The sequence below is a fragment of the Danio rerio genome, chromosome 21, assembly GCF_052040795.2.
Source record: "Danio rerio strain M-AB ecotype USA chromosome 21, GRCz13ab, whole genome shotgun sequence".
In the NCBI taxonomy this organism is placed as follows: domain Eukaryota; kingdom Metazoa; phylum Chordata; class Actinopteri; order Cypriniformes; family Danionidae; genus Danio; species Danio rerio.
Window position 1 is genome coordinate 4,506,374 of NC_141041.1, and position 25,678 is coordinate 4,532,051.

Below are 25,678 nucleotides of genomic sequence, written 5' to 3' on the forward strand. Positions count from 1 at the left end.
GTCGCAGCAGCGTCCGGCGAATGTGATTGGTCGAACGCGTAGGGGCGCTTGATTCTGATTGGTCGACGACCGATGCCCGGTGTCCGGGTAAGATGGCGTCGGAAGAGCAGTGCTCGGCACCACCTCGATGGCGGTCGATATCCTTAACCCACGTAGAATATCCGGCAGGTAAGCTCATTTTTTAATCGTCGTTTTCCCAGCGAAGCCGTTTATATCATCGTACGGCATAGAATTCGCGGCGTAGCTTCTGTAGCACATCGCTTAGCTGAATGGACACAACCAGGGTTGGGTTGCCAAATAGTGTGCTCGCTTTACACACTGCATTCTGCGCTCCACAGGGAACGAAACGGTTGCTGCCAAATAGTGTGCTTGCGTAGTGCGCTTGCGCGATGGTCATGTACGCTCCCTACTACACCGGGATTTACTTTCTCACTAATATTGACGGGTTATTATTTTACCGTTTACCTAAATTAAAGCTTGAATTGATAGCCATACCAAATATACTAGTATTAAATGCACGTGTGAGCGTCTGATATAAGAACATAAGCCCCAAGTGCTGCTTTAAGTTTGAGCAAAGACTCGTGGCTCTGGTGGGTTAATCCAGTTCATTCCCGGTTGCATCACACCCATTCTGGGTCCTGTCGTTCGTGAGGGTCTCCCTGGGTTTGGAACTATATAAACTGACCCCTAAAAATCTGGAGCATGTCAGAACAAGTCGGAAATATGCTAAGCTTATGGCAAACAAACAACACAACACGAAAATAACACGACTATCTTCCGTGTTTTACGCGACTGTCACTTTAGTTTGACGTGCTAACATTAAAATGTCATGCATGGTGTAAAATATGCAAACGGTAATTAATTTTGTGCAGAATTGCAGTTTTGCAAATAGGTCATATACGAAATGTCCCATTTTTGGCTTTTTTGCAGAAGTAAATGTGATTCATGCATTTGTTTACTTAATAGTTTTTTTTAAAATAATGATTGTAGTGTTATATAACACACACACACACACACACACACACACACACACATATATATATATATATATATATATATATGTATATGTAAAATGAGACTACATTGTTTTGACGTGATTGTGATAATATATAACAGAATAAGTGATCATATTCCACTTATTTGTACTTGAAAGTGTTAACATCTAGCTAGCACATTGGTAAAATCTAGTGTGAACTACAGGGGTGAAGTGTAAAGATTAAAATGACAATATTGTGAGCTTTAAGGGGCACCTATTGTAACTCTTTTTAAGATGTAAGATAAGCTTCTGGTGTCTCCAGAATGTGTCTGTAAACTTTCAGCTCAATTCTCATCAGATAATCTATTATAGCCTCCAAAATCTGTCCATTTTGCTGAGTACAGTGTAGCTACTTTTGTAGCCTGTGGCTTTAAATGCAAATGAGCTGCTTTGGATACGCCCACCGATCCCACTTCTCATCATGCCTTACGTCAGATAAACAGCAGTCAGTGACAGAGACAGACTCGGATAAAGCTGGAATACAGCTCATTAGTCAAAAATACCACGTAAGTTTATTTGATGTATTTGTGGTGAAGTCTGTTCAAGCCTTTCTGAAATTATGAGTCTCACACTAATCCAGTTTGCCAGGCGCGGATTGGCTAATCGGGAGCACCGAGAGAATTCTCGGTGGGCCGGTCCGTTTTTTGGCCGTGAGGGCCGGTGTTCCTAACTGCTTGCACTCTCAGCAGTTGCACTTTTTTCATCTATTTATTTATTTGACCATAGCCTCACTCTTTTTATTCATTATTTTGCCGCAGCCCCGCTCTTTTTATTTATTTTCTCGCAGCCCCGTGAGCAAAATGCAGCCCGCAGGTTAATGATTCCACCCCAAAAAGCGGCAACCTAGTGAATATTAATTAATATTAATGAATATTACACCTGCTCAATGAAAATCAGATGATTCACTACATTAATAAATCTGACATAACTTGATCAGAAATCTAAAAATTGGAGAAAAAGAGTAGACATCAATAGCAGCAGATAACAGTGCAATAATTATTTTTTATCCCAAACACATGACCTTCACAGCGCCATCTTAGTCTAGTGGTTAGCACGTTGCGTTACGACGCCGCCGTTTTGAGTTCTAACCTTACCAGGATTATAATTTTTTTTTTTTCATTTTTAGTGTTAAGACATATACTGTTTGGGTTACTTATGTAGGGGTACATATTTTGTGTGTGTGTGTGTGTGTGTGTGTGTGTGTGTGTGTGTGTGTGTGTGTGTGTGTGTGTGTGTGTCTGTGTCTGTGTCTGTGTCTGTGTGTGTGTGTGTGTGTGTGTGTGTGTGTGTGTGTGTGAGTGTGACGACCGTTACAAAGGACTGGATATCTATAAAGCATTAATGTTCTCATATTTATGAAAGACATTTGAAGTTCTAAAGCAACTGTGTCCTTGAAAAAGACGTGTTAGTGTCATTAGAAACTGAATTGGAAACAACGTTTTTTTTTAATATAGTCAGTCGTCGACTGAGGTGGGCCTAAGACGTGAGACTAAGGCTTGAAACTCCAGAGCTAACAAGGAGTCCCACTCCGGCCCTGCTGTTTGCAGTACACAAACGCATATTAGCATTTACTGACACCATGCAGCCGTGGTGATTTTTAGCGGTTAATAATTACATATCAATTTTACTGTCTTTATTACTAAAATGCTCCATTTTAAAAGCGTTTTAACCTTATGGAACTTCTAAAAATCACTGAGAGTTGGAACATATATTTTAATCCAGTTATTTTTGCAAAAAATGTTCTGTGTATATGTGTGTACATGTTATTATAGAAATATGGTGCCTGTCAATCAATTTGGTTGGCGGGGAAAACCACATTCCTACATCACGTTGCGGTGGGCCTCAAAATCACTGGGATTTGGATCCTATTTTAACGTCAGTAAATAGAAACCCAAAAAGTCTTTTTATTTATTTATTTTTTTTTCATCACCCCAATATGACTGTGGACACACTATACCTACATAGTCCAGTCCAAACAGCCAACAGAAGTTGATTTTCATCATAGGTGTCCTTTAAATTGAATCTTTCAATGAGTTTTTAAATGATTCTTGTTCTAAATATGCTGTAATTTATACGTATCATATAATATATTGTTACACTTTATTACACTTTAGTGGGTGTCTTCTGTTAACCGTGGTGTAGATGTATGACATCTTGCTTGTTTAAACTCCGATCACAATCATATTTTGATGTTTGCGAGTTAAATTGTCATCCTTGTGATTTAACATGTAAATCCACACGATCCTAGTCCTAAAGTTTGCCTAATGCAATGTTGACATTTAACTTACCTTTTGTATGGATTTTATGTGTCATAAACGGTTCTCTACTGGTTGTGAAATGGCCCACTTTCAATGCTTTATGCTCAGGGGATGTTTTTAAATGCAGTCTAAGACTGTTCTCCTGGATTTCTGTGCTATGCATGGATTAATCTTTAGTGGAGTTCATTACAATTCCCCACACTTTCTTTGGCCATTAGATTTGACCTGCAGATTTGAAGCAGTTAAGTATTACAGCGATCTTTATTACAAGCATGCTCTGTTTTAAAAAATGTTTTAAACTTATAAAATTAATTCTTGAGGTGCAGCTGGTCACAGAGAGGTCTAACATATGTTTTAATCCCATAGTCTTTGCAAAAAACTTTCTGTGGACATGTGTATACATAATATTATGGAGACATGGCACCTGTCAAATCATTCAGTTGGCAGGGAAAACCGCACTCCTACATCATGTTGCGTTGGGCCTCAAAATTACTGTGATTTAGATCTGTTTTAACATCAGTAAATAAAAAAAAGAGACTTGTTGTGTATCTATCACTCCAATATGACTGCGGACACACTATACCTACACACAGTTCTGTCCAAACCGCTTACAAAAGCTGATTTTCATCATAGGCGTCCTTTAAAACACACACAACTAATGAACTTTCTCATTTTTTTGGGTAAACTGAAATGACTCTACAATTGTACTTGGTCAACTATAATTCTAACTCCACATTGCATATTCTGCGATGTGAATATTGCGCATCCACACATTACGATATTGATGCTAAAACGATATATTGTGCAGACCTAATGGCAAGGTTGACATGTGCATGGAATTGTTCAGAAGCGTAATAAGATTAGTGTAAAAAAATAAACAACTTTTACGTTTTTGTTTAATAAACACACTTCGCAAATGACCCTGAACACAGTCTTGACCACGAGTGTTTTGTCATATAATGTGAGCTGGTGCTTAAAATCTTCCCTTTTTGTTACTGTCCAGGCGATCTGACGGGGCAGGTATTGGCCTACATGAGCCTGCTGCCCATCGCGATCCTTGTCGGATTCGTCACTCTGATCGTCTTTAAGCGAGAACTACATACGGTAAGTCAATGACATCATAAACCAGTATGGTAGAGTGGAGGAACTATAACGTTGATTTGTATGCAAAACCCGGAGGCGAGTTAGCATTTTAGCAGTTCCGGTTCCCTTGTCCCAAAGTCAATAAGTTTTTCTTTTTTATGTTTATTGGTTTTAATGAACATACAAACGTAAACAAAAAAGGGCAAAGACAATTGTATCAGTAGACAAGTTTAGTAGCAAAAGGCAAAGAGAAAAAAAAAATCAATAATTAAAAAAAATAATAAAAAATAATAATAAAGAAGTAAACCTACAAACAAAATACAAAAAACATAATACACAAAGTTATGCCGTGGTTAAGGTCACACATATTGTGAAAATACATCAGATGTCAGAGGATCATTAGAGGCATCCATATTTTTTGAAAGGCATCCCCTTTGTTTTTTAAGTAGTATGTATATTGTTCCAAGAGCATTGTTTCATTCAAGAGTTTTATGAACAGTTCAAATGTTGAAGGTCTTTGTTGGTTCCAGTTGTGCAAAATGCATTTTTTTTTGCTAGATAGGAGATGATGCCGAGTCTCTTTATAGAAATAGGATCAAGTGTCTTGTTCAGTTCTGTACCAAAGAGGTATAGTGTTGGTTTGTTGTCCAATGGAACATGCAAAGCTTTCGCTGTAAAGTTCTGTAGTGCTTTCCAGAAAAATTTTAGCTTTTTGCATTCCCAAAAAACGTGCATGATTGATCCTGAATAGGTTTTATATCTGTGACACATGGATGATACATTAGGGTACATTTTGCTCAAACGAAGTGGGGTCAGATATGTCCTATGTATAAATGTATAATCTTGTTCAATTATTCTGTTATTGGAAAGGGGAATGAGAGTATTCTGGCATATAGCCTGCCACTGATCGTCATTAAAATTATATCCCAAATCTCTTTGCCACACGTTTTTACGTGATCCCAGTGAAGAGTTGTAATATTCTAGTAGTGCAGAATATATCTCCGAGATTCACTCAAGATACTTTCATGTTTATTTACGTAATAAACGTAAAAATAACACAAAAATATTTTAAGGGAAAAGTGTCTTTTGGAGAAGTTTTACAATGTCATTGATACAGTTAAAAGATCTAATATGACTTTGAATATATGACTTTATATAATGAATATGACTTAAGTTTTTTTGTATGATGCATGATTAATAAATAAGATAGATATTTGAAGCTGACAATACATGCTACCCCTCGAAGTTAACTACTACTCTATTGAACAATGTAGAAAAAGGCGTAGCAGCTTCAAATGTCTATTAGAGAAAACTGCTGCCTTAATTTTTAGTTTGTTTATTTCATTAGTTTTATATTTAATTTCTTTATTAGAGTGGTACTTCATTCCGATTGACATTTGAAGCTGACAAAATGTGCTAATCCTGTTTTTTTAGATGAAATATGACAGATTGGGCGACCGGTTGCATATTCTGAGGAGGTAGTACAGATCGTCAGAATAACAAATGAAACTAATCATATTGATTTTGTTAGCTCATATTGCTAGTTTTGTGGTGATCTGTTCATCTGTGCATGTTATTTAACAAAAAAATAGTTTGTCCTTTAATCTAAAATTGAAATTTGAAAATGCACTTCCTGTTTGTTTTCAGTTAAATTCTCAGATTAGGTCTGTCTGAGGTATTGGGCGGGGCTAACATACTTAATCACGCCCCCTCCTGCTGTCAGCTCTGACAACAAACAGAAATGATGATGAGGAGGAGGATTCTGTAATAACTCTCCCCAAAGCCTTTCCCCATCTTTCTGAATGAAATGCCTATTTTACTTCATCCAATCAGCTTGCAGTAAAAAACCAGGCCCATAGTCTCATTTAATATTTAGTTTCTCTAGGAACTGTCTCAATATATGGAAAAAACAAACAGTCGTAGATTCTGTTTTATGTGGCATTAAAACATGAATAATTCAAATAAGCTGTGCCGAATTGTACCACTCAGTGGAAATGAGCCAGATTACACTTTTCATCTTTTTGTCTTTGATCTTCTTCTCAGATCTCATTTTTCGGGGGTCTGATCATGAACGAGGGCTTAAACTGGCTGCTCAAACACATCCTACAGGAGCCTCGGCCGTGCGGAGGTGAGTTCACCTTAAGTCCTGCTCTTTTTTTATTGGATATAACAAGTTATAAGCTGTCTAAATAACTAACATGAGTAATGCCCCATTCACACGGGGCTTCAGCGTCAGCCCTTGACAAAGGGCGTGTCTGAAGATGGGGCTGACGGGATCGTCATAGCAGCGTCAGCCAATGAAATTATTCAGCAATAGGCCACTGTCTGAGCTGGTGTATTTGCATACAGCGATCTGATTGGCTAACGCTTCCGTCAGCGCTTAAAGTTGAGCAAGTCCCAACTTTTGCAGCGGGCAACGCCTCTGAAGCGGTGCCAACGTATCCACAATGCAGTTCGGCGACGCCTGACGTCACCCATTCAAAGTGAATGGTAAGCGTTGATGCTGACGCCCTGTGTGAATGTGGCGTAAATCTCCAGCTGCTCGTTTATGCAAATTTCTAATCAGCCAACTACATGGCAGCAACTCGATGCATTTAGGAATCTCCACATCGTCAAGACAATCTACATCAGTTCAAACCGAGCATCAGAATGGGGAAGAAAGGTGATTTAAGTGATTTTGAATGTGGCATGGTTGCTGGTGCCAGATGGGCTGATCTGAGTATTTCAGAAACTGGTGATCTGCTGGGATTTTCACGCACAACCATCTCTAGCGTTTACAAAGAACGGTCCGAAAAAGAGAAAATATCCAGTAAGCAGCAGTTCTGTGGGCGCTAACGCCTTGTTGATGTCGTAGGCCAGAGGAGAATGGCCAGACTGGTTCCAGCTCAAAGAAAGGCAACAGTAACTCAAATAAGCACTCGTTACAACCGAGGTCTGCAGAAGAGCAACTCTGAACACACAACACGTCCAACCTTGAGGCGGATGGGCTACAGCAGCAAAAGACCACACCGGGTGCCACTCCTGTCAGCTAAAAACAGGAAATTGAGGCTACAATTCACACAGGCTCACCAAAACTGGACAATAGAAGATTAGAAAAACGTTGCCTGGACTGATGAGGCTCGATTTCTGCTGCAACATTTGGATGGTCGGGTCAAAATTTTGTGTCAACAGCATGAAAGCATGGATCCATCCTGCCATCAGCGCTTCAGGCTGGTGGTGGTGGTGTAATGGTATGGAGGAAATTTTCTTGGTACACTTTGGGCCTTTTAGCACCAATTGAGCATCAATTGTCAACGCCACAGCCTACCCGAGTATTGCTACTGACCATGTTCATCCCTTTATGACCACAGTGTCTATCTTGTGATGGCTACTTCCAGCAAGATAACGCTCCGTCATAAAGCGCGAATCATCTCAGACTGGTTTCTTCATGTGACAATGAGTTCACTGTACTCAAATGGCCTCCGCAGTCACCAGATCTCAATCCAATAGAGTACCTTTGGGATGTGGTGGAAGAGGAGATTCGCCTCATGGATGTGCAGCCTACAAATCTGCAGCTACTGTGTGATGCTATCATGTCAAAATGGAGCAAAATCTCTGAGGAATATTTCCAGTAGCTTGTTGAATTTATGCCACGAAGGATTAAAGCAGTTTGGAAGGCAAAAGCGAGTACAACCTGATTAAGTAAAGTGTACCGAATAAAGTGGCCGGTAAGTGTACGTTGCACTCAATCTACTACTGCTTTTTCTGCCAGAAAACGTGATACAAAAACAGGATAAACTGCTTTATTGATTTACATGTCGACCAGACGGTCTGAGTAGGAGGTTCTTGGAAAGGGTATTTTGCAAAACTGGACCAGACTTCATGCCAGTAGACACAATTCTGCTAAACAAGACCGCGTTTAGAGACACAACACACTGCTCATGGACTAATCCTGGATTTTACCTGTGACCTTTTAGTTTCCAGCCTAGATCTTCAGCTTAGTCAAATCTGCCACTTGCATTGAACTTGGCTATATTTTAGATGTCTTATAACAAAAACAGGATGTGTGTGGGGTTCACTGCCTTTCTACACCTCCCTTTCTTCATGTGTTCAATACTCTTTCCCCCTTCCTTTCATTTTATTACATGTAACTTATTTATTAAACTACTTCGATTTGTTTTCTTTGCATATATTGATTTATTTGGTTGTTACCAACATCCAGTGTAAATATTAAATCAACAGCACCTTTAGAAATATGCTCAGAAAAATGGTGACGTGTTCAATACTTGGTTTACTCGCTAAATGTTACCATTTTATTTTTAAATAAGCGTAATTTATTTATATTGTTATAATTTTTGTTTATATTTTGCATGTTGCTGCTTAACTAGTACTAGTATCTTGTGTGCATCTGTAATGTTTTACTGAATTGTGTGTTGTGTCTCTTTAACAGGTCACAGTTCAGTCACGACAGAGTACGGGATGCCCTCCAGTCACTCGCAGTTCATCTGGTTTTTTGTTGTATACTTTTTTCTTTTTCTTTATTTAAGGTAAGCCGTTTTCATTTTTATTTAAATGCTTTTACTATAAACAAACATAGACAAGATAAAGATTATTGTGTTTTTATTACTGTTTTAAAAATTAACCAGAAGTTGTGTAATTATTCATATATAGATAATGTCAAAAGTGTTAGCCCCCCCTGTAAAATCTATAGTCTTTTTCAAATATTTCTGAAGTGATGTTTAACGGAGCAAGGACATTTAATGAGTATTTCCTATTAAAAAAAATATATATATATTTTGGAGAAAGCCTTATGGTCAATAATATTAGCCCATCTTAAGAAACATCCATACACACTCATTCACACTCATACACTACAGACAATTTAGCTCACCTAATTACACTATAGCGCATGTGTTTGGACTGTGGGGGAAACCGAAGCACCCGGAGGAAACCCACGCCAACACGGGGAGAATATGCAAACTCCACACAGAAATGCCAACTGACTCAGTTGAGGCTCGAACCAGTGACCTTACTGTGAGGTGATCGTGCTACCCACTGCGCCACTGTGTCAAGTGTTCTTTTTTTGTCTAGTTAACCTTTAAATTGTGCTTTGCGCTGAATACTAGCAATAATGTAAAATAATATTACGTATTGTAATCTTGGAAAAGACAACAGAAATTTGTTGTTAGAAATAACACATTTAACCTATCATACTTAAAAATGTATTAAAGGTGCAGTATGTAAGTTTGACACCCAGTGGTTGAACTAGGTATTACATCAAAACTAACACAAGCACAGGTTGCCAGATTGAGGACCAACAGGAGTGAGTTAGGATCGAGCCTAAAGGCTGATTTATACCACATTCTAAATGAAAGCAACGACACACAATAGAAGGAATATTTTCCATATTAAAAGGAGCTTTTGTTCTAACCAACACCTGAAATAGATATATTAGAAACAGCTTCTATTTCTCACAGATGAACAACAGAAAACTGACAATGATCAACTCAGGTACACCTCATGTGCTTTATTCAGTGTTAAATGCTAATGTGAGTTTGAACGCCAGTTTACATCACATTTTTTGCCATACTACTGAAAGCAGCAGCAGATAGTTCACCTCAGATCCTGAAAATAAAATAAAACATTTGAACTTTAACATTACGACTGTGACTGGGTGCAAACCAACGCATATCAGTGATTCATCATCTACATTTAGTAATCTTAAAGATGTTTAATATTTATTAATTACATTATAAGCCTTACCATTTCGTTGGTGTGCAGTGAGTGCACTATTCTGTGCTTCTGAATTCATTCATTCATTGTTTGTCGGCTTAGTCCCTTTATTAATCAGGGTTGCCACAGCGGAATGAACCGCCAACTTATCCAGCATTTTTATTTTTATGCATTTTTATGCTGCGGATGCCCTTCCAGCCGCAACCCATCTCTGGGAAACGCAGGGAGAACATGCAAACTCCACACAGAAACGTCAACCGAGCTGAGGTTTGAACCAGCGACCGTCTTGCTGTGAGGCGACAGCACTACCTACTGCGCCACTGCTTCGCCTTGCTTCTGAATTGCTGCATTTAAATTTCTATCGTGTTTAGTCTGATGCAAGCAGCCAAATTGCTTATCACTGCAAATCTCGTCGCGTTGTGTGTTGTTAGGGCATGGGGTTACAATGTAACCTGCTCATCTAATGTTTACGTTCGTAATATATATTTATACTATTTGCTAATTAATTTTAATGTGGAACTCTGAATCTGCGTCTCATTTCAGAGTCTGCTACTCTCCACTGGAGGATGCATTTCAGTCATGGGTGCATGATTTGAGAGCCTTCATGACTGAATGAATGAATGAATGAATGAATGAAATATAATTGGCTAAACTGGCATTGGGTGGGTTAAATGACTAAAACAAAGCCAGATTTTCTGGCATGTAACGCACATGTTCAAAGCAGAATATCTGACTTCATTATTGTTTTTCAGATAAACAAGAATGTTCACTTAGCATGTTTCCTAAATATCTGCAAACATATTATGCTGTTTTTATGCTTTAGAAGAGTCAAAAACTTGCATACAACACTACAACACAACAATTAATCTTCTCTTTGAATTATTTTCTTAATAATTAAAACTTCACGAAGGTTAACAGCTTTGACTAAATTATTACATATGTTTGTTATTGATATGAAAGAAGCCTTATAACGTCTGCATTTAACAAAATGTATTGTGAAAGCAGTAGTGCTGTAAAATATTGCAGTTTATAATAGCTGTTTTCTAAATAAGATTTAAAAATGTAATTTAGCTTAATTTAAGCATCATTACTACAGTCTTTAGTCTACAATGATCTTTCATGCTGCGTTCACACCAGACGCTGAACGCGCGTCAAGTGCGAGTGATTTACATGTTAAGTCAATGCAAACGCGCGAATAGACATCCTGCGGCGCAATACGCGTGAATGGCGCGGAGCGAATGGCGCGGTGCGAATAGCGCGATACGCGCAAGGCGAATTGAGCGTTTGCGCGTTTGATGCGCTTAACGAGCGTTTTGCGCAAATCTCTTAGAGTTCGACAATCTGAACTTCAGCGGACATTCGCGCCACGTTAACCAATCAGAAATCCTCTTGTGGGGGTGTGATTGTGACGTAGAACCTGTTGATGGTGTCCCGGGGGAAATCCTCCAGGCAACACCGACAGCAAGTCATCAAACTGGGCTTGGCTCAGTCAGAGGCACCGCTGAAAGTCTCCGTCATCCAGGTTCAGTTTCTGGAGGAGTTCATGAGCTCAGAGCTGGATGCTCCTCTGAAAGGATGCAGTGGACTCATACAGGACCCTAAACGTATCGACGCTGTTTTTCAGTCTCCATAAAGCACATTAACACTGTTATTTTCTTAATAAAATCCATGTTAGCCATTTAGCTATGAAGCTAGAGTCACCGGGCAGACAGAAGCCCTGCTCATCACACGAATCCGCGTCTGTTCTGAAGTGAATTTGACACGCGAATGAAGCGGGGGTTGACGCGCGAATGAAGCGAGTAAACTCAAATGTTCACGTGGCTGTATACCGCGTCTGGTGTGAACACAGCATCAGAAATCTTTAAAATATCCTGATTTAATTATGTTTTGTATGTTAATAATGTGTCTAATTTGACTTGCCTTTTTCCCAGAATGCATCAGACGAACAATGCTCGGTGTGTTGAATTGTTATGGCGGCATATATTGTCCATCATGCTACTGGCCGTGGCGTTGTCTGTTTCATACAGCAGGTAATGTTTGTGTTTTGTTCAAATCAGCAGGGAATATCTTTCCTTCTCAGTTACAACACGCGTTCAAGTGAAATAGCTTTTTGAGTGAGAATAAATCATGTGGGATTTGTTTTTATCCATTGTGAGTTTCCTATTGGTGAATGTCCTGTAAGTGACAGATTGATCCCGCCCTCAAACCACTAAGCACCAATGAGAAAAAGAAAATGGAAAAATGGGTGGGAGTTACATTTACATCAGTGGTCACCAACTTTTTTTTTATCACCGCAGACCGGGGCCAACGTTTGACATTTTTACCATGGCCCGAGGGAGGGGGGGTGGATGTATGTAGATTGCTAGGCAACCATCAACAGTTCTTTCAGAGGATGACAAGCTGACAAATCAAAACATTGGTGCATTTATTTATGGAGAAAGTTATAAAGCACTGCAGTGTTTGGGTGTTCTGCACTTTCAACTAGGTTCGCCTGGAAAGTGTGAGCCCATTGTGCCGCTTGCTTAACAAACTTGCATGCAGAAAAGATGCAATATTTGAACATCCCCTAAGGCCGCCATCATTTGCGATCTCAAGCAGTTGGTCTTCTTGCACAGACATGCTGGATTCACCTGATTTGTTGACAAATGGGTTGCGGATCCATCCCTTGTCAGTTTGTGGGTCCTTTATTGAGCCTTTTCCCTCTTTAGCACAGAAACTTTCCAAAGAGCGTACTCACACTATGCTATCAGAACCATTCCCAGGTCCGTTTCCCAGATCGTTTGAGAAGTGTGAGTGCGTTGAATCGGGCTCAGGCACGATTCACTTGGCCGGCCCTGGCCCAGTTGGAAGAGGTGTGCCAGAGCGTGGTTTACTTAGCTTTGGCGCGGTACGCTTGTAGTGTTAGTGCAAGCACGCCTGAGCCCGAAACTGAAGACGAGACGTGACTTTTAAGGGACTGTTTGATATGGATTTATTAATCATTCTTACTGTTTAATGAATGCAAACTGTCGTAGATTATTAAAAACACAAACCCCTCACTGCACGACAGCTGCACCTTCAGCAGACCTCCTAATTCCTGCAGCACGAGGACTTTATGATTGTCAAAATATTTGACTGTGTGTCACCGCATATCAAACAACTAAAGCGATATAACTAAAGAAATCTCCACTGTGCTGAGTGAAAGCTCTTACTGAACAGCGCCTCATCTATGACGTAAGCATCAGGCCCGAATATAATGTGAGTGCGGGCCGTCGGGGGAGACGGGAGGGGGGACAAGCGTGCTTCAGCCCGGTTCAAGGCAACTATACATAGTGTGAGTACGGCCTTACTCATTTTGCTGCTTGTGGGTTAAATTTTGGCGCTCAAGTGACCGAGATGTAGGCAAGAGAATACGGTCATTTTTCAATATGAAAGGATTTTCAAAGTAAAAGATCGTTCAGACTCGAATAATAAATAAAAACAGAAATAATTAATGGTTTCTTGTGCGGCCCGGTACCAATCGATCCACAGACCGGTACCTGGGGACCACTGATTTACACAGATTAAATTTTCACTGCGTTTTGTAGAATTTCATGTCTACACCACAGTGTTTTCAAAACGATCCTTTTCACATTTCACAGATCCATTACAATTATGAATTTTGTCTTTTCCAATATTTAGCAAAAGATGTGTAACAGCAAGGAAATGTTTACAGTATTTTCTATATTTTTTCTTTTTCGAGAAAATGTTTTATTTTGGCTAGAATAAAGGCAGTTTTTGATTTTTATGAAACCATTTTAAGGTCAAAATAATTAGCCCCCTTAAGCAATATTTGTTTTCGATAGTCTACAGTAGTGGTTCTTAAAGTGGGGGTCGGGACCCCCCCCCGAGGGGTTGCGGGACAATGAAGGGGGGTGGCCTGGTGATTTCAAAAAATCTATTTATTTTAATAAACCATAAGAATTACCATATTTTATCTAAAACCTAGTGAAGAGAAAAAATAATTGTTTATAGTTACTATATACTATATATTTACTATAGTAGCTTATAGTTACTAGTTCTATTGATCGCGACCCCTGGGGTAATTGCATTTTATTAAAGACACAGCAATATCGTCAGATGCAGCAGATTGATTTTATAACACCAAGTTAAACTTTCTGGCCCATTTACAGCACTGACATGCATAAAAATTTTTTTTAACAAAGAATAGACTTGGGTCTATTGGTGTGTGCGCCATTGCATGCAAGGTTTCTGTATTTATAACCACCACAGAAGATTTTGGGGGCATTGGCATTGTCATTTTGGGGGTCGCGGGCTGAAAAGTTTGGGAACCACTGGTCTACAGAACAAATCATCATTATACAATAACTTGCCTAATTGCTCTAACCTACCTAGTTACCCTAATTAACCTATTTAAGCCTTTAAGTGTCACTATAAGCTGTTTAGAAGTGTCTTGAAAAATATCTACTCAAATATTATTTACTGTCATCATGACAAAGATAAAACAAATCAGTTATTAGAGATGAGTTATTAAAACTATTATGCTTAGAAATGTTGAAAAAAAAATCTTTTTAAAGACCATTTTTAGAGATGTAAACAAAAATGATGGTCCAAACGTGTTTCCTGTTGTGCATTTTTAATTTTTATAGCTTCCGAGAATCCAAAGAGCGCCACATTTTGGTAAATAATGCCATGATAGCTGTTTTAACATTAAGTTGTGATTGAATTGCCTCTTGTTACAGTTATGAAATAGTTTGATAACAAGCAGGACATTTTTAAGGACCAACAACATGACCACATTGAAATGGTCTATTAATATACAGGAGGTCTAATAATTCAGCAGGGCTAATAATTCTGACTTGTACTATATTTTTTTTTTCTGTCAGTATCACACAGCTCTAACACAGGAACTATATTCTATTATTGATGCTTATTGTGTTTGTACCATAAAATAAATGCTGTGTTTGTTGTTGTGTGTGTGTGTGTGTGTGTGTTTATAGAGTTTACCTCCTGTACCACACCTGGAGTCAGGTGATTTATGGGGGCGTGGCTGGGCTGGTGATGGGCGTGGTTTGGTTTTTTATCACCCAGGAGGTGCTAACGCCACTCTTTCCCAAGATAGCAGCCTGGTAAATTACACACACACACACACACACACACACACACACACACACAGACGTTCATAAACCTGAATAATAAAGCAATTTACAGCAAATCAAAGGCACATTTTCACTGACTTTCTTTTTGTGTTCTCAGGCCGATCTCAGAGTTTTTCTTGGTGAGAGATACAAGTCTCATTCCCAACATCCTGTGGTTTGAATATACAGTAACCAGATCAGAAGCCAGGTAAACTCACTGACGCAATCACACTTTAGGTTTTTGAGAATGGTTACACAAAATAGGAAATATTTAATAGTTGACAGGAGGTGTTGTTTGTGTGAATAAATTAAATGTTCTGCCATATGCAAATGTTATCATTTTGAATGATGCTTTTGATTAATTTGGAATGTCTAAAAATTAATTTGATTTTAATAAAATTGTATAATAATAATTATTATTATTATTATTTTTAGCTAATTTGGGATGTCTAAAATCGCTGTTATAGCAGTATATTAATTTTATTTATTAAATTAGTGAAGTAACAAAATACAGAATAAATAATAATTAAAAAAACGTATTTTATCTGAGGTTTGCAATCTAATCAGTTGGTTTTTTTTTTATTTTAAAAAATCATATATGTAAAAGAAAAAAATGGGTAGCACTTTTGATTATGTAGCTTAAATGAATAGGCTAGTTTTGGACCTTATAGGTAGGCCCACACGGAAATTTTTTAGGGACAGATTTTTAGCCCATCATTATTCTAATTATTTACTTGAGTAAATGTGTGTAAATCTATATTTATTCAGTTTTTAAATTAATGACAGTAATATTATCGACTAATATGAAATTGTTCATCTGATTTATGTACAATGCAGTGTGTACAGTAATATTTTCTGTCTTTTAGTAGAGATATTATATGAGAGACGTGCTTTGTTTACCAAATAGAGTGAATCTAATTGGATTTGCATTTTAAACATTAAATAAAAGTTGAAAGGATATTATTTTTATTTCACATATTATAGTTTTGGTTATGATACTCCCAAAATAATTCAGCAGAAATCTGCAGATTTTTACCAAAATTCTCCTCAGAAATGGCAAGAAATGTCCGCAGATTCCGTCTGGCGCTACTTATAGGGCTGTAGTAAATAGTTAACGCTTCATAATGTTTTTGTGAATTACCTTTCTTAAAAGATACTAATACTTGAAAATATTAATATGACTCCTTTAGATGTAAATAAGGTAAATGTGTACCTTTTTGATGGTTTTTACTTTAGTGACAACTTTAACACTTTATTTAGAGTTTATTATATCAAAGGTCCAAATAATGTCACTTTATTTAAAGGGAAAGTAAATAGTGTCATCTCTTTAAAATGTGGCATCATTAACTTTGCTTTAAAAATGTGACATTGCTTACTTCTTTAAAACATGATATTACTTATGTTGTGGAAAGTTGCGCTGGATCTCGTCAAACATCTTCTAAGTTTCAAAAAAGAGGCTGAGGTCTTCGAAGTTGTCAAGTTGAAGCAGTTTATTGTTACAGCAGAGTTGGTCGATCGATCTCTCTCCTACAAATGTTCCAAAACCCACAGTTTATATACAGGCTTTTCCTATAGTCATCATGAAACAGTAGTGTAGCATGAGCATCACGTTATTTCCAGGCTCCAATAGGATTCTAGCCTTTATATTGATGGCTGTATGTTTTTCTGTTTTTGCACATCCTAAAGGTCATATTTCAACACTTTTTAAATAATTCTCCCTATGCATGCTATTGCCGTGCAGATTGAGCAAAGTTGTTTTTAAGTTGTTTTTGTCATGGTCAATACATCAATACGTGTTGCATATGCTGTCTGAATGGTCTTACTTCACCGCTGTTTACTTCTGTGTGTTTTGCTCTGCATCCCTTGAATGTATTTCTATATGTTTTAACAGTGTATTTTAATAGTGGCAGATTATACAGTGATTATATAGTGATTACATAATAAAAGTTCCTCTATAATTCTCCTAAACTTCTCTTTAAAATGTGACATTATTTTAAAATGAAGTAAATGATATCATATTTTTAAAGAAGTTATTAATATCACGTTTTCAAAGGGAAGTAAATACCACATTAATAGTTATTTTTAACTAATGACATATTTATTAATGGAAAATTAATAATGTAATTTTTTTAATAATTACATTTGTAAATAAACAAAACATTTTAACCCTCTGGGGTCGAAGACCACGTATACGCGTTTTGACCTGTGGTGTCGTCAAACTGCTGAAATTAACTTAAATTACACTTTCAGTTTTGATCGTGCAGATGAGATCAATACATCAATCGAATCTGTTATGTGTCTACTTTTTGTTGTGTACACTCACAACAACAACAAACGTGTGTGCTTTTGCAAAATAAGGAAAACAAACAGTGTAGGCATTCTGTCTTTTCTCTCTCCGTGAACTGCTTTTAGAAACGCGTCAGTAAAATGCGCTGAAACTCCGCGAATACAAAACGGATGTCTCACACAGATGTGACATGTATTTCTAGAAAGCTTAAAGTGTCTACTTTCAAACGCAGCTATGCATGTTGAAAACAAACATAGCTTGATAAAGTAATCAGTATGAAACCAACGCTATGTCTAGTTTCTCAGTCTGATCTCATTAGTTTTAATGAGACCACGTCCACGAGGCTTTGTTATTACAAGCGTCTGAAGATGCGAGCAGACTGTGGTCAGAAAAACTCCTCACTAAAATGTAGGGGTGTAACGATTTATCGTTGTACGATTTATTGCGATGCAAAAATATCACAATATGCATCGTGGCGTTATGACGATTTGATTACGATATGACGTCCGTTTTCTCTTATTAGTTGAGCTGTTTGCACGTGAGCTACGTTCCACCTGCTGTCGCACGTGAGTTCAGATTGCAGCAGCAGTAATGTTAGCAGACCAAGATGAGTGGAGTTGAAATAGAGGATGGCCCATCCTCTTAAAATCAGACGTCTGGCAACATTTCGGTTGTACAGTCATTGCTTTAGACTCGTCCGCTTTTTGACACGCATACTGGGTCAAACATAGCCAAAGTTTTAAAGTCTTCACAGTGATTTACATACTTTGCACAGCGACATGGATACCTTCTAATTGTGTTGAAAGAGTCACATACTGTATTTATAAGGTACAATTCAACCTAAAATATCATTCTGTCTTCATATAATGATGTATTGGCGGCCGCAAAATCACACATGACGTGAGCTGACCGTGAGCTGTTACTACAGAGGGCAGACTAAGATAGACGCGCGCGCTGCAGGTTGTGACTAACAGGTAATAAAGTAGTAAACAACATTCAGTTTGTGGAACAGAGTGATCTTTCAGGAGCCGCGTGGAAAGTATGAACAGCAGTGGAAATGAAATCGAAAGCGTGCACATTATTTAAACAATCATATCGCATTTTAGAGTTATGATTACGACGAACAAGAACTCTTGAGTACAGAGGTACACAAAAATGCACGTCAACATGATATACTTGATAGCGCCGAAATCAGCAACGCCGAAGAAATAGTAAACCTGCCTAAACTGCTGAAAAGAGCCACGACTGTCCTGTGTAATGAAAAGACGGCCACCCTGTCACTCATCATGCCCAACATGAAGACAGCCATCCATAAAAACCTCTCAGACAGAGACACATAAGTTCAGGATTATTTTAAAGAACTGCTGATTACCTGGAAATGTAGACTTTTTTTTTTTTTTTTTTTTTTTTTTTTTTTGCACACACAAAAAACGCAAGTGACCAAGCAAAGCCTTAAGCTCTTATTGTTAAATTCAATTGAATTGAATCATTTCAATAATATTTTATAAGAAGTTTTTTAATTGTTTTATTTTCCAGAGACAGTCCTGTTTAATTTATTTTCTTAAAGAAGGTTCAGTTTAACAAGTTGAAACAAAAGAAATACATAAAAAATAGTTTACTTGGTAATTAAAATTTTTTTATTAAAATTTGCATTTCAGTTTAATTTTCTATTTTTATTCCAAATATCGTGATACATATCAAATCGTGAACATTATATCGGGATACACATTGTATTGTGAGCTGAGTGTATCGTTACACCCCTACTAAAATGAAAGGAAACTCGGCAAATAGTCAACAAAGATGATGATTTATGATATCTATATATAGCTTGATATGTCTACTTTTGCATTAACCAATTCAAGTCAAAAACAAATGATCTCTTCTTATGTAATCCGTATAAAAGGACTCCTATATCGCCTCATTACAGCAGCGTGGTCCCGCCTCTCAGTAAGCACTGTGCATATGTAAATCCAGATGTGAAAACAACGGAGGTAAAGGACCAGTGGCAAAGAGAGCTAAAGTAGACAAGAAGTGCTCCGAGTTTGCTCAGTAATGCGAGTAATTTGGTCTGTGTCATGCCGACAAACTATTAGATGAAGATGTAGTCTTCAACTTCACAAAAATGTATAAAATAACAACACAAATGTCAGTGCATGTCAACACTTCTCCAGAGCCCCAAAACACCCTCAGACCCCAGAGAGTTAAACATTTTAGAAGCAAGGTTGATAATGTGACTTTCAAATAATGTCATGTTTTATAGAAAGAAAGGAAAGAAGATAATATAATATTTTAAAGGAAATTTAATAATGTCACATTTTTAAAATAAAATAAATGACATAATATTTTTAAAGATATGTCACAAAAAATGTCACATTTAAAAAAAAAAAAAATCACATATTAAAGGAGAGTTAATAGTCGTTTTTAGGCAAAGTTTTTTATACAAAGTTAATAATGTCACATTTTAAAGTAAATATATATAAATTAGATATAATATTTTAAAGAAAATATTAGTCACATTCAAATATTATAGCATTTTAAAGCAAAGTAAATAATATCATATTTTTAAAGAAAAGTTAATAGTCATTTTTAAATAATGATACATTCTTTAAAAAACAAATTGTAATATTTTTTGAATAATGACATTTGTTAATAATGTCACATTTTAAAGTAAAACAAATTGTATAAAAAATTTTAAGAATTAATAATGTCAAAATTTAAAATATCACATTTTAAAGAAGAGTGTCATTTTTAAATACTGACATATTTTTAGAGGAAAATTACTGTAATATTTTAAATAATGACATTTGTAAATAATGTCACATTTTTAAAGCATGTCTAATAATGTCACATTTTTAAAGCATGTCTAATAATGTCACGTTTTAAAGGAACATTAATAGTCATTTTAAATGACATATTTTTTTTATAAGGAAAATTAATAATTAAATATTTTTTTAATAATGACAATTTTAAATGTCACATTTTGAAAGAAGATAACATGGTAATATTTTTAAAGGAAATTAAAATTTTTTTTAATTTTATCAAAAACATTATATATATTTTTTTAAGTAAAAGTAATAGTCACATTTTAAAAGGAAATAAAATAATAGCATATTTTTAAAGGATTGTTAATGATTTCACATTCAATAATGTCAAGTTTTTAAAGCAAAGTTCCACTTGTCTTATTCCTCAAATACATTTACCATTTTGTTACTTTGTTAAATTTAAAGTCACTAAATTACTCCTTCAGCGCTTCTTATTTATGAATATGAATATGAATTTATGAAAAGTGTCTCTAAACCTTTAACTTGCATTTTTCTTGGTTTTTTTCTCACACAGAAACAGACAACGAAAGCTGGGAACGAAGCTTCAGTGATTTTTCTGCAAAAACAAAACAATGAAAACTGACACAAACACACACACACAAAGCGCACACACACACACACACACACACACAAACACACACTCTCAAACACACTGGAGTTTCCTCGTCTGGACTGTTCTGGTTGGTGTGAATTGCAGAACAGTGTACATGTGGACCAAAGGAGCAAGTTTATATCGCAAGACGTGAGCATTTTCACACGACCCAACCGTTCGCACGACAACATGGCCTTCTCCTTCCTCCCCCGCGCTCCTAATGCATGCGGAGAGAAAAAAAAACAAAACTATTTAATGACAAATGTAATATATATTTTATTCATTAACACTCACAGGGAAGACCGCTGTGAAATAGGAGGACAGAATATTTTAGGAGGAGACAAACTTAACAGCATGGCATTACTTTTATTTAAACCACACGTTAAAGCAGCGGGAATTTAGTCTGGCTAGTGAAAACAGGAGAAAGGAGGAGGAGGGGAAGGAAAACAGAAACAAATGCAGCATTGATGGTAGACGATGGGGTGGGGGGGACTGATTTTGCTCATTTGTACATCTTCCAGAGAAATAAATCTACCAGGTGAATGACACCATGTGTCTGTTAAACATTTCACCACAAAATAATGAATAAATGGCTTTTATTTTTAGCGCTGGACGACGATTAATCACATAGAAAAAAAAAGTTTGTTTTTATGTAATATTTATGTTTGTGTGTGGTATATATATTTATTATGTATATGTAATACACACTCAAACATAAAACAAAACTGTACAAAATTAAAATATTTACATAGATATTTAAATTAGTGCTGTCAAAAGATTTGCAATCATATTTACAAAATATATTGTGTATATTTTTTTTGTATATAAATACATGCATGACTATATTGTGTAAAATGTCTATATATATATATATATATATATATATATATATATATATATATATATATATATATATATATATATATATTTATATATTTATATATATTTATATATTTATATATATTTATATACTGTGTATATATATATATATATATATATATATATATATATATATATATATATTTATATACTGTATATATACAGACACACACATGATATATAAATGTACATCATTTCTTTTGTATATTGTCGTATTTTATGTACAGTATGTTTTTGTATTTATTCATAAATACATATACACAGTACACACTTATGTAAATACAAACTTTCATCTTGTATGAGATTAATCTTTTGACAGCACTAATTTAAATGTATATGCAAATTGTATAATATAAATATTTCTAAATATGAAACAAAAATTCCTACTATGTTTACATGCATGTGTGTATTTATATAAGCGTAATAAATATATACAGTACACACACACACATATTATGTAAATACAACCCTTTATTTTCATATTTTCAATGTGATTAATCTTTTTGCCCAGCACTATTTATTTAGCTTTCAGCTCATTTATTAACATATCCAGATGTTTTATCAACACTGTAATAGTTTATTTTTTTAAATGGCATTTCAACTTTTTTTTTTCATCTTGTCATGAAAATAATAAAACTGAAAGTCCTAAAATAGGCTTGATTGGTCACACTTTACTATAAGCTTCCATTAGTTAATGTATTTACTAACACAAACTAAGAATGAGCAATACTTGTATTTGTTAGTTCATTAATGGATTATTAAAATACAAAATTAGTCTAAAATGTGTTTTTTAATGCATTAAAATAATTTTTTTAAATGAGTTCATCAATGCATTAAAATATTTTTTTAATGAGTTCATTAATGCATTATAAAATAATTATTCAAATTATTCATTATTAAGATAAAATATTACTTTATTAATGCATTATTAAATTACAAAATTAGTCTAAAATGGGTTTATTAATGCATTAAAATAAAAATTTTTAAATGAGTTCATCAATGCATTAAAATATTTTTTTTAAATGAGTTCATTAATGCATTATAAAATAATTATTCAAATTATTCATTATTAAAATAAAATATTACTTTATTTATGCATTATTAAATTACAAAATTAGTCTAATTATTTCATTAATGCATTATTAAAAAACAAAATTAGTTTATTAATGCATTAAAATACAACATTTTACAAAATGTATTAATTCATTCAAATAAAATATTTGTTTAAAATTAATGCATTATTAAATTAAAATATTAGTTTATTAATGCATTATTAAATTACAAAATGAGTTCATTAATGCATTATTAAATAAAAAAAATTAGTTTAAACATAGTTTATTAATGCGTTAAATACAAAATGTGTTTAAAATTATTTCATTAATGCATTAAAATACAAAATTTATTTAAAATTAGTTTATTAATGCATTAAAATACAAAAATTTTTAATTAATGCATTAAAATACAAAGTTAGTCTAAAATTATTTCATGAATGCATTATTAAATTACAAAATGTATTTGAAATTAGTTTATTAATGCTTTAAAAAACAAAATTAATATAAAATTAATGCATTAAAATACAAAATTAGTCTAAAATTTGTTTATTAATGCATTAAAATACAAAATTTGTTTAAAATTAGTTTATTAATGCATTAAAATACAAAATTAGTTTAAAATTAGTTCATACATACATTATTAAAATACAAAATTAGTTTTAAATAGTTTATTAATGCATTAAAAGACAAAATTAGTTTATTAATGCATTAAAAGACAAAATTAGTTTATTAATGCATTAAAAGACAAAATTAGTTTAAAATAAGTTCTTTCATGCATTATTAAACTACAATATTAGTTCATTAATGCATTTAATAAAATTCAAAATGAGTTCATAAGTGCATAATTAAAATAAAAAATATTTTATTAATGCATTATTAATATACAAAGTTGTATTTGTTAACATTAGTTATTGCACTGTGAGTCAAGAACTAGCAACGCATGACTGTAATTTGATTAATGTTAACAAAGATAAATAAATACTACAATAAATGTTACAGTTGTTCATTGTTTATGTTAATAAATGCATTATTAACTAATTTAACTTTATTGTGAAGTGTGACCACTAAATTACAATATGGCCATAAATAAGTCACTAAACATAATAAATAGTAAGAAAAATTACTTTATTTTGCAACCGGTTTTCTAGAGATTCGCCTGTTAAAGAGACAGTACACCCAAAAATAAGCATTGCCTGTTCCTTCTCTCACTCTCAGAACATCCAAAGTTATCTTTATTTTGTTGTTTATTTTGTTCAACCTCAAAATTGTAGCTAAAACTGTGGTCTTGTGTGTTTTATAAAATGCTGGTCAACTTTCAGAGTCCAAAAACACCAAATTAATACCCGTGGCTGCCGAGAATACACTCAGTTTGTATATAAATAATGTTTGTTTCTTGTACAGGCTGATTATTTCACTTCATAAGGTCTTGATGCATCATTAGGAGGCATGCATATTAATTTAGTTTTGTCTGTATGTTGTTTTGACTCTCAAAGCTCTCATATATGAATCACCAAGGGGTTTCAGCTCAAAATCAGTTCAATAAGGAAAACATACATCTTTGATGATCAGTTCAAATGAAAAACAACTAATTATTTTGCTTCATAAGGCCTCAGTGTATCATTAGCAGGCATGGGTATTAATTTAGTTGTGTCTGTATGTTTTGTTTTGACTCTCAAAGGTCTCATTATTTGAATCTCCATCATGTTTATAATGAGGAATACCTATATCTTGGATGGTCAATGTAAGTGAATAACAGCTAATTTGCATATTTTTTGGGTGTACTATCCCTTTAAATAGTTTAAAGTAAATTAATTTGCACTTTGTGAATTCAACACTAGTGTTTTTGATTATTGTTTTCATAGGGAAACTGTTTGTTTATTACATGCATCTTTTTAAAGGTGTTGCTGAACATGTAGTTTTTACAACTACTTCCAGGTTTATTAATCTCTGGTGGTGCTGGGAACAAAAATTAGGTCATGGGAACAAATTTAGTGCCTGTTTTTGGCCAGAATGTTGTAGTACTTTTGTTTCAACCTCATTTGCGTTAGCTAGTACTTGTAAGAGTATGTTTTTAGTTTAATTCTGCATTGTCTGACTACTCAAACTCCGTTTTCACCTCCGTTGTGTAACGTTTATTCAGGCAGAAATCAATCAATCATTCCTTTTTGTTAACAATACCAATCAACGATCTCGAATGATGCGTTTCTGACAGGGCAGGAAAACAGTTCAGCTTTTTATATGAACGTTTATTGTGTTTTTTATTTTATTTTTGACCCGTTTTGTGGGCAGGATGATTGGATTTCTCATCTGACATCCCTGCTGTTTTTTTTCCCCACAAGATATTTGCATTTCGGGTATTTAAGGACGCATTTGCAAGCGCTACAACAATATTACATGTCAAGTGGAAATACGAAAAGGACAAAAATAATTCGATCCCGATCCTCAGGTGAACTCTAGCATGTGCTGAGGCCTCTGCTCTTTTAGGACAATGTAGAAACTGTCTGTGACGGGGTGTTCATATAAAGGGAAGGGAGGTTATTGCATAACTCGTAAGATGATCCTCTCTTTTATGTGTAATTCATATCAGGCTGAATAAAGAAAAAATATGTTTATGTATGAAGTGTGCCAGTTATTCGTTGCAAATGTGAAATTAGAGATTTTTAGGGATTTTAAAATATGGGATATACACTCACCGGCCACTTTATTAGGTACATCTATCCAGCTGCTCATTAAAGCAAATTTCTAATCAGCCAATCACATGGCAGCAGCTCAGTGCAGTTAGGCATGTAGAGATGGTGAAGACGATCTGCTGCAGTTCAAACCCAGCATCAGAATGGGAA

General features: G+C 35.1%; 1 protein-coding gene and 2 long non-coding RNA genes across 3 annotated transcripts; 2 read left to right on the forward strand and 1 right to left on the reverse strand.

The window, feature by feature from the left end:
- Positions 1 to 79: 79 nt before the first annotated feature.
- On the forward strand, positions 80 to 21,486 carry dolpp1 (dolichyldiphosphatase 1). Its single transcript, NM_001007061.1, is given in 8 exon segments — positions 80 to 168; positions 4,298 to 4,398; positions 6,421 to 6,505; positions 8,807 to 8,903; positions 12,021 to 12,119; positions 15,069 to 15,197; positions 15,325 to 15,414; positions 20,830 to 21,486. Coding segments are annotated over 8 exon segments (714 nt in total). The 5' UTR covers positions 80 to 92; the 3' UTR covers positions 20,867 to 21,486.
- Positions 2,220 to 4,622, reverse strand: LOC147838704 (uncharacterized). The gene is made up of 2 exons (XR_015519863.1): positions 3,948 to 4,622; positions 2,220 to 3,911 (listed from the first exon to the last, which is right to left on the reverse strand). It is a non-coding gene; the product is annotated as an uncharacterized LOC147838704 (long non-coding RNA).
- A 489-nt stretch (positions 21,487 to 21,975) lies between the features above and the next one.
- Positions 21,976 to 25,454, forward strand: LOC147838705 (uncharacterized). Its single transcript, XR_015519856.1, has 2 exons — positions 21,976 to 22,944; positions 23,200 to 25,454. It is a non-coding gene; the product is annotated as an uncharacterized LOC147838705 (long non-coding RNA).
- Positions 25,455 to 25,678: the final 224 nt, after the last annotated feature.